Raw genomic sequence first — 9,374 nt, 5'->3', positions numbered from 1 at the left:
ATAGTGGGATTTGAACTGCCAATTTCACATGTAGTGCACCTAAAAATATTTACATCATAAGAGTTTTTGAACATGTATTCACGCACATATATTTAAGTAGTTTTGAAGAAATATAATATTGTCCCTCTACTTTGATACGTCTCTGTTTGTATATGTATTAAAAAATCTACTAAATATCTATAAATATTTGATTGTGAATCAAGTTATTTATTGTATATTTATTTAAGGTTGCTATAAAAATCCACAAACTTTAAATCCTAGATCCGCCTACTGGACTCTATATTTCAAAAGTGTAAATTATGCAGAAAAACGATAATGAGAAGTGATACATATTTTTGTATTTTATGTGAGGCTAATTAAATTACGTAATAGGAGTAATATTTCTCCTCTTTTTCTTGTTTTTAATTAGCTAATCTTTTTTTATTTTATTGTTTTTCTTAGTTTTTAAGCTTTGCTCCAGACTCGTTATAGCATACAAAATACCAGACTCACTCTGCGGATCTCTCAGATCTGAGAAAAGACACCAAATTTCTCCCTCCTTAAAACCACACACCCTCCGATCACCATTTCTCCCGACTCCCCTTCTCTCACCTTACCCTCAAAACCCACAAATTCCTCATTACCGAATTCTCTTCTGAAGATTCACTTCGATTCAACCATTTCTGCATTTCTATCCGGTAAGTCATTTTTTTCTCATCCTAGATCTGTTATCTGTTTTATTTTACGGAATTTGATTGTTAGGGCTATTTGTTTTGTTGAATTATGCTGCCGAACCGCACTATTTGGTTTACGATTCAGAGTCAGTAGATTCAGAAGTAGTATACTAGTATCATATTTGCACATTTTTATATATGTGTTTTTATTGAAAATGTATACATGATCCAAGTTAAAAGCAGAGGGCTCAGAACCAAACTTTTTGGGAAGGGTTAGATGACAGTGGCAGACCCAAGATTTTGTGCAAGCGGGTTCAAGTACATAACTTTAGTCGTAAAATACTAGTTGTCAAGTGGGTTCAAATAAAATATTTATACAAAATTTACGCAACTTTAATCCTAATTTATACATATACACAATATTATTTTTGATGAAGCGGGTTCAGTTGAACCCACTTGCCATCACGTGCGTCCGCTACTGGTTAGATCCGCCTATCTGAGCTGAGCATTAATGATTTTGATTAATTTTTGGATTAATTCGCAAGTCAAGTTGATTATAAGTGATGGATGGTTCACTTGTATCATTTAGCTTGATGCCGATGCATAGAACTCGCTGTTTGCCCGATTCAAATAGCGTTACTCCATCTAATTTGGAATTGGGCATTGTTGATTGATTGATTGATTGATTGGTTGATCACATTTTCCATGCGTTTCCGTCCCTGCAGTGTGATTTGAGTATTGATGTGACTTGTGGAAGAGTTTAATCTGGTACTAGGCTGTGGTGATCTAATACCGCTGTACCTCCCTCGTTCTGCTGGTAACATTTATTATGAATCTAACAAATTTTGTTAAAAGTTTAATTTTTAATGACGGTGGTTTCTGAGCCAGCTTCCCTGCACCTCGAGTAGTCCACCGGGTGCCTGCTACCTCCCACTAGCACAGGGACCGTGTAACTCTGTCCACCAAGGCTTAGGTAGTATATTTTTTGCCTCCGTTGAGATTTAAACCTGAGACCTCATTGTTCTCCTTCCACTGGGCCACACCCCTGGGTAATTTTTTTTTTTTTCAATAATGCGTTCTTTCCTGTCTTTTGGATAGCTTTGTGGTTTCAATCCCTTTTCTGAATGGCTTTATTCTTTTATAATCAAAGAATCATTGTTGAGTAGTTCCTTATATAGAACTGCCTTAGAGTAATTTAAATGCTTCGACTAAACAAAAGTTGGACTCTTTTCTGACCTTTGCAACTTTATTCTCTCTTGTCAAAGACTCAAAGTTATAATATGTTATCTTGAAGCTTATGGGAAACTTTAAGTTTCAGGTAAGCAACTAGAATAAAATGGAGAAGTCCTGTTCTTTGCTGATACACTTTGATAAGGGCACACCAGCTCTTGCCAATGAGATCAAGGAAGCCCTCGAAGGGAATGATGTTCCTGCCAAGGTTGATGCCATGAAGAAGGCCGTCATGCTTTTGTTGAATGGCGAAACACTACCCCAGCTGTTTATTACTATTATTAGATATGTCTTGCCCTCTGAGGATCACACGATTCAAAAGCTGCTGGTTCTGTATCTGGAGACTATTGAGAAGACCGATTCTAAGGGAAGTGTGCTGCCTGAAATGGTCCTAATTTGTCAGAACCTGAGGAATAACTTGCAGCATCCAAATGAGTACATTCGTGGAGTTACTTTGAGATTCCTTTGTCGGCTGAATGAGGTTGATATAATTGAACCTTTGATTCCATCTATTATGAGCAACTTGGAGCACCGACATCCGTACGTGAGGAGAAATGCAATTCTTGCTGTCATGGCTGTTTACAAGCTTCCACAGGGTGAGCAGCTCGTGGCAGATGCACCAGAGAAGATTGAGAACGTCCTTACCACGGAGCAGGATCCATCAGCAAAAAGGAACGCATTTCTGATGCTTTTCCAATGTGCTCAGGAACGTGCTGTCAATTATCTCTTGACCCATGTTGATAGAGTATCTGATTGGGGTGAGTTACTCCAGATGGTTGTCTTGGATTTGGTCCGAAAAGTTTGCAGGACAAACAAAGGGGAGAAAGGGAAGTACATCAAGATAATTATATCACTACTTATTGTCCCTTCTGCTGCTGTTGTCTATGAATGTGCTGGGACTCTTGTTTCTTTGTCTTCTGCCCCAACTGCTATAAGAGCTGCAGCTAATACCTATTGTCAACTTCTACAATCTCAGAGTGACAACAATGTGAAGCTTATTGTGCTTGATAGACTGAATGAATTGAAATCTTCTCATAGGGAGATCATGGTTGATATGATTATGGATGTCCTCAGAGCGCTTTCAAGTCCGAACCTTGACATCAGGAGAAAAACACTTGACATTGTTCTTGAGTTGATCACCCCCCGTAATATCAATGAGGTTGTTCTCACTTTGAAGAAAGAAGTTATGAAAACCCAGAGTGGTGAACTTGAGAAGAATGGTGAGTACCGTCAAATGCTTATCCAAGCCATTCATTCGTGTGCTGTAAAGTTTCCGGAAGTCGCAAGTACAGTTGTCCATCTGTTGATGGATTTCTTGGGTGATAACAATGTTGCTTCTGCAATTGATGTGGTTGTTTTTGTCCGTGAGATTATTGAAACAAACCCAAAATTAAGGGTTTCCATTGTGACAAGGCTACTGGATACTTTCTACCAAATTCGAGCTGCACGTGTTTGTTCATGTGCCCTTTGGATCATTGGAGAGTATTGTCTATCTCTTTCTGAAGTTGAGAGTGGCATTGCAACTATCAAGCAGTGCCTTGGTGACCTACCATTTTATTCAATTTCTGAGGAAGGCGAAGCTAATGATTCTTCGAAAAAGTCTCAGCAAATAAACTCCACTACTGTTTCATCTAGAAGACCTGCTGTCCTTGCTGATGGGACATATGCTACTCAAAGTGCTGCCTCTGAAACTGTTTTTTCACCTGCGACAGTAGTTCAAGGATCTTTGTCCACTGGAAATCTGAGATCCCTTCTGCTGACTGGTGATTTCTTCCTTGGGGCAGTTGTTGCTTGCACCCTGACTAAGCTCATTTTGAGATTGGAAGAAGTTCAGCCATCAAAAGTTGAAGTGAACAAAGCAACAACTAATGCATTACTGATCATGGTCTCAATGATACAGCTAGGGCAGTCTTCAGTTCTTCCACACCCAATTGATAACGATTCCTATGATAGGATAATTCTGTGCATAAGATTGCTCTGTAACACTGGGAATGAGGTCAGAAAGATCTGGTTGAACTCTTGCCACGAGAGTTTTGTTACAATGCTGTCTGATAAGCAGCTGCGAGAGACAGAAGAGATAAAAGCAAAGGCTCAAATTTCTCACTCTCAGCCAGATGACCTCATTGATTTCTACCATTTGAAGAGTAGGAGGGTAAGAATCTTCTATTTGAACATTATCTGTTTGATTAACAAGGAGGTTCCCGTAGCTCTTTTCTCATACTTCAGTTAATATATTTGTGAGAACTATCTTAAGACCACTAAATCGTATTATGAGGGTTTTATCTGTAATCCCTACGGTGTATTCGTTATGCTGTGTAGGCCTTGCATGGATGTAGGTTTCTTTGCTATTTTATCTCACCTTTCCACCTTCCTGTCACAACCTTCTAAGAAAGGTGCTTTAAATGCTATTTTCACCATCCAAAAACAGACTTAGCTTATTTCCAGCGCTTTCAAATATTACCTTTTGTTTTTTGAACTACTGTTTCAATCACATTAAGAACATGCATATCACATTGCATAAGTTTCTTTAAGCATCAAGTCTCAAAAGTTTAATTGAATATGAATACCAGCTGCGACTTCAATTTTAGAGTGCAGATCACTCAAAACTAAAATAGCTCTCTTTTTTTTTTTTGGGGGGGGGGGGGTGATGATGTACCAACAGCTCAAATGTTAGCATTTGAATTGTTTCTTTTTCTTTCTTTAATATATGTTTCTCGAGTAGTTTCTACATAATGCCAGAGCTCGTCTAGTTATAGGTGGTGTTTGGCTTTTTGGTGCTTCAAATTTCAATGCAGTTGAAATTTGTTCCTCCATGTCCTAAATACATTTCTGTTTGCCAGGGCATGAGCCAGCTGGAGTTGGAAGATGCAGTTCACGATGATTTGAAACGTGCCACTGGAGAATTTGTCAAGGATGAGAATGATGCTAATAGACTAAATCGGGTTCTGCAACTCACTGGATTTAGTGATCCTGTTTATGCTGAAGCATACGTGACAGTTCATCATTATGATATTGTCCTGGATGTGACAGTTATTAATAGAACTAAAGAGACCCTCCAGAATTTATGTTTGGAATTGGCAACAATGGGTGATCTCAAACTTGTTGAGCGTCCACAGAATTATACTCTTGCTCCTGAGTCAAGCAAACAGATAAAAGCAAACATCAAGGTGTCTTCAACTGAGACTGGCGTCATTTTTGGGAACATTGTTTATGAGAGTTCTAATGTGCTTGAGCGGACAGTGGTTGTGCTAAACGATATCCATATTGACATCATGGATTACATCTCTCCTGCAGTGTGCAGTGATGCTGCTTTTAGAACCATGTGGGCAGAATTTGAGTGGGAAAACAAGGTAAGATGCTGTTCCTTGCTATTTTACCATCAGTGAATAGTTCTTTCCTGGTATTCTACTCATTTTTTGTTGGAGAAATGAAAATTAATATTTGGTATAGTCGTTCTTTGTTGTTTTCGATGATTTACAATCTTATGGTTTGGTTTATGTGGGATCAAAAGTTAGGTTATGCGTGGGTTTACTAAAACTTCTGTAGATTATTAATGGCTTGAAAGTGATCTAGTTCTCAAGCTAATTTTGTAAATGTTGATCCATTTATGGAGTTTATTGATTAATCAATGCACTGTTTAGTCTCTAAACTTTGAAGTAATCTCTTGTTTGTCTTACCATCAAAGTTGTGGAGCAATGTCCACACGAATAATATTTATATGCACTTAAGAATGAGCCACTAACTTTCTGCATTGCAGGTTGCTGTCAACACTGTCATTCAAGAGGAAAAAGAATTTCTTGACCATATAATCAAATCAACCAACATGAAATGCCTTACTGCACTGTAAGTTATCCGCTTGCCTCCTCTAAATATGGACGGTTGTTGCTTGGTTTTTATGTCTGTGTTTTCTAATTTTTGATTTTGTCATGATTGATACCCATACCATCTAATTCTAGATTATTGCATTTCCTATTTTTCATAGTCCAAAGTTGTGATACAGAGAACTTGTTTTGGAAGAATTTTAGAGACTATTAGTAAAAAAAAAGTAAGGTATTATCTGTCGTAACAAGACCTGCAGCCCTAGGATTATTCTGCCGTATAAACTTAGAACTTCATTATTGATGAGAAACAAGTTGTGTTTAACTTAGTGTTTATTATTTTCCATTACGGATACAAAGAATGTGTACACATAAAAACAAGTGTCTGGGTTTCATTTTCTTTTTAAGTCTACTTGTGTGCAAATGTGGAAGTACTTGAATGACTCTTCATGTCTATCATGGTGTTTGCGTATGGCTGGGATTAGATTTGTTTAGGAGTACTCTTCTTCGCCTCCTTTAGGATATTAGGGCCATTGGTTTCATAGTTGCTAAAACGGCTACTGTTAAGATCTCGGAGCTTTCCAAATGATAGTTTGGTATTGGTATATTCAGAAATTGTGAAAGAATCTTGAGTTGGATAACACATGTTACTTTATCAAGGGAAAATTGGTAAACTTGACCAGGTTGGATCATACTAGTTATGTATCTAGGGGAAATAAGTAGTTTGTTGTTACTGGAACTGGAGTTTAGTTTCTTCTTTGTACCATTGTTTTCTTTCACTGTTGGATGTAATTTAACTGCTTAAAATGAATTTTTTAAATTAATGGCTTCAAACTCCAGAATGGCCTTCGGGTTCATTTTTTTCTGTTACTTATCTGGTTATATTGAGTAATGTCATTTGTCCTTGTGATGCATGGCTTTATTGACACTATATCTCTGGATGTGCTTTCATGCAAAATTTCAGGTCTGCATTGGAAGGGCAATGCGGGTTCCTTGCTGCTAACTTGTATGCAAAGAGTGTGTTTGGTGAGGATGCTTTGGTGAATGTAAGCATTGAGAAACAAGCAGATGGTAAGCTGAGTGGTTATATTAGGATAAGGAGCAAAACGCAAGGAATTGCGCTTAGCTTGGGGGACAAGATAACACTCAAGCAGAAGGGAGGCAGTTGATCAGGTCAACTGGAATTTAGTATGACCTGGATATGCCGGTATCTTATACTCCCCATCTTTAAAGAGATTTTACTACATTATTTGGTTTTACCTTATGTTTTCCCGTGATGGTTAAATTAGGTGGCCTTTTCTTATGTAGTTTTTGTTCAGAAACTAATTTTATGGGTACCTATTATATGGCATGGCTTCAGCAAGGCATAGAGACTGAAGTAGAAATGAATTGTCTATTATATTTGTTATAGAAGAAAATATCGAACTGTTGTTTGAAAAAGTTGATATAAAGGTAAAAACATCCCATTACCGTTAAATATCCAGCGAATGGGCATGATATCTGTGAGAGTCGTATAGACAACAACAAACCCAGTATATTCCCACCAGTGGGGTCTGGGAGAGTTGTATAGAACACTTTTAAAAGGGTAATACTTGGAAGATTTGATCCTTATCAATAAAAAACAATATACTTGGAAGCATTGATAGCTAAAATACCTGTGTGTTCATTTTTGTCTAAATCCTTTTCGGGGTGGTGCTGTGTTCTGCAGATCATGGTTCTACTAGCAGTGACAGCTAACATACCTATGCATGAGTGTCATTTTTGCAGAAACCCTTATTAGGTGGTGGCCGGTGGGATGGTAGTGGGCTCTGTCTTTTTAGCATGTGCTAGCTAAAGAGTATTTGCGGTTGAATTCGTCGTTTTGCTGGTTGGCTGTGGGAAAGGCAAATGGTATTTGGAGGAATAGACAAGGCATGATTTTCGTCTTGATGAAGTGTAGAACTGGGTTGTCTTTCCATTGAGCCGGGGAGACAATCCAAATCGTAGTCAGTGTCCATTATTTGATTGAGCACGATGTAGTCTGCTAATCGCGTTAAACCATCCAAAAGAGTACTGTCTGCCCCCAAAAGTGCTTTCCTTGTCGCAGAATGAAGATGTTTAGCTTTTTGTCTATCCTTTTTACCTATCATATGGTGAGTGTCTAAATTAGAAAGTTTTAAGAATTCAACTTTGGTCCCTTCTGTAAGTCTTCTGAAGTCCAATTTGGAAAGCGTTGGAATATGTTTATATCTGAACATGGATATAACAGTATTAATCATCTAGAAATATGGCAGCTCTATACTGCAAACTTTTTGCCTCCCCCGTTCTTTCCCAACTCCTTAGTGTAGATAGGAAAATCCTTTTGGATTCTGATACTCTTAAGGTAAAGTTGCTCTGTTTCCTTATGGTGTTCCATGGATTAGGTTACATGTGGATGTAGCTCTGTAACAGAATATGCGGGTGCAGCCACTACGTTTGGCTTCAATTTATATGTTCATATCTATAGTTACAAAAGAATAGTGGGTACAGTGATATCACTAGTTTAAACTAAACTCGTCTGTACGTATACTTGGATGTGATGGAAACTTGTGGATCGTTTTGTTCAGACTACTTATGTAGATTATATTACATGGATCTTATGGTGAATAACAATACTTGATTGTTATGCGGTGAACAATAATACGGGATTGTTGTGATATTAAAGCCAAGAATTATCTTATTATTACACTAGTACACATTCCCATTTCACCATTTTTTTCCTGGTGTAAAATAATACAATGATTCTCACTTAATCTACATAAGTAGTCTGAACAATAAAGCGAAGTGTTGACTACCTGCTAGGCTTCAGTTTCCATCTCTTTTATATCATGATGTCTTCTTTAGATACAACCTCATTAATTCCTCATAAATTGCAGATTGTTACACTTGAATTTGAGGCTCCTCCAAATCCCCCATTTTGCAGCTTGGTGGAGTGCTGGGGTTATTGAGAGAACATGTAGAGATTATAATACTGCACTTATTCTTAGGTTTGGATATAAAAGATTCAAGTATTTTATTTTCTGTGAGGACATTTTTTGTAGAGAAATATGTGAAGAAATATTGCATTATTTTTGACATGTTTTGAAGCGGAAGTTTCTTCTGACGTTCATTCAATTTCTCTGTTGAACTGATTCAAAGCTCTGTTTATCTTGTTCATTCTTTGTCCATCTCTTTATTTTATCTTGTTTACCTACTCTATCGGCTTAAGTACCTCGGCAATAGACATTTATGAACATGAAAACTGAAATAGATTGGTCAATTTCACTGAATATTCCATTTACCTACTTTATTGGCTTGATTGAGCCTGTACACAACCTTAAAGCATGTACGACTACATTACTCTCAAGGCATGTCAATGGCTGATGTTGCTTCTTTCCATTTTGCACCCAAGGGTGTGGCCTAGTATTCAATGAAGTGGGTTGAGAACAATATGAGGTTTCAAGCTCAAATCCTTGCGAGGTCAAAAACACTAAGGACTCATTTGATACGAGAGATAAGGGATAATTAATCTCGAGATTAAATTTGAGATGAGTTTATCTCATGTTTGGTTAGGATAAAATAGCGGTATAACTAATCCTGGATTGTAGTGTTATTTTTATCCTTATGGGAGGGTGGGATAATAATCCCAGGATAATTAATCCCGGAATTAAATTTG

At 37.5% G+C, this 9,374-nt stretch overlaps 1 protein-coding gene across 4 annotated transcripts; it reads left to right on the top strand.

The window, feature by feature from the left end:
• The first annotated feature begins 432 nt into the window (after window positions 1-432).
• Window positions 433-8,875, top strand: LOC107759478 (coatomer subunit beta-1). 4 transcript variants are annotated; one of them, XM_075248182.1, is made up of 8 exons: window positions 473-677; window positions 1,379-1,470; window positions 1,542-1,702; window positions 1,972-4,035; window positions 4,724-5,233; window positions 5,641-5,726; window positions 6,666-6,908; window positions 8,596-8,875. In XM_075248182.1, the coding sequence occupies exons 4-7, from the start codon at window positions 1,990-1,992 to the stop codon at window positions 6,868-6,870; spliced, it is 2,847 nt and encodes a 948-aa protein (XP_075104283.1). In that variant the 5' UTR covers window positions 473-677; window positions 1,379-1,470; window positions 1,542-1,702; window positions 1,972-1,989; the 3' UTR covers window positions 6,871-6,908; window positions 8,596-8,875. The 4 variants fall into 4 exon arrangements, with proteins under 4 accessions (XP_075104280.1, XP_075104281.1, XP_075104283.1 ...); XM_075248180.1 differs by lacking the exon at window positions 1,542-1,702 and having other exon boundaries at window positions 454-677; XM_075248181.1 differs by having other exon boundaries at window positions 1,379-1,702.
• The last annotated feature ends 499 nt before the right edge of the window (window positions 8,876-9,374 follow it).

The sequence above is a fragment of the Nicotiana tabacum genome, chromosome 24 (assembly GCF_000715075.1).
Source record: "Nicotiana tabacum cultivar K326 chromosome 24, ASM71507v2, whole genome shotgun sequence".
NCBI classification, from domain to species: domain Eukaryota; kingdom Viridiplantae; phylum Streptophyta; class Magnoliopsida; order Solanales; family Solanaceae; genus Nicotiana; species Nicotiana tabacum.
Note: the sequence above shows the minus strand (reverse complement) of the source record. Positions and strands in the feature narration are given on the sequence as shown.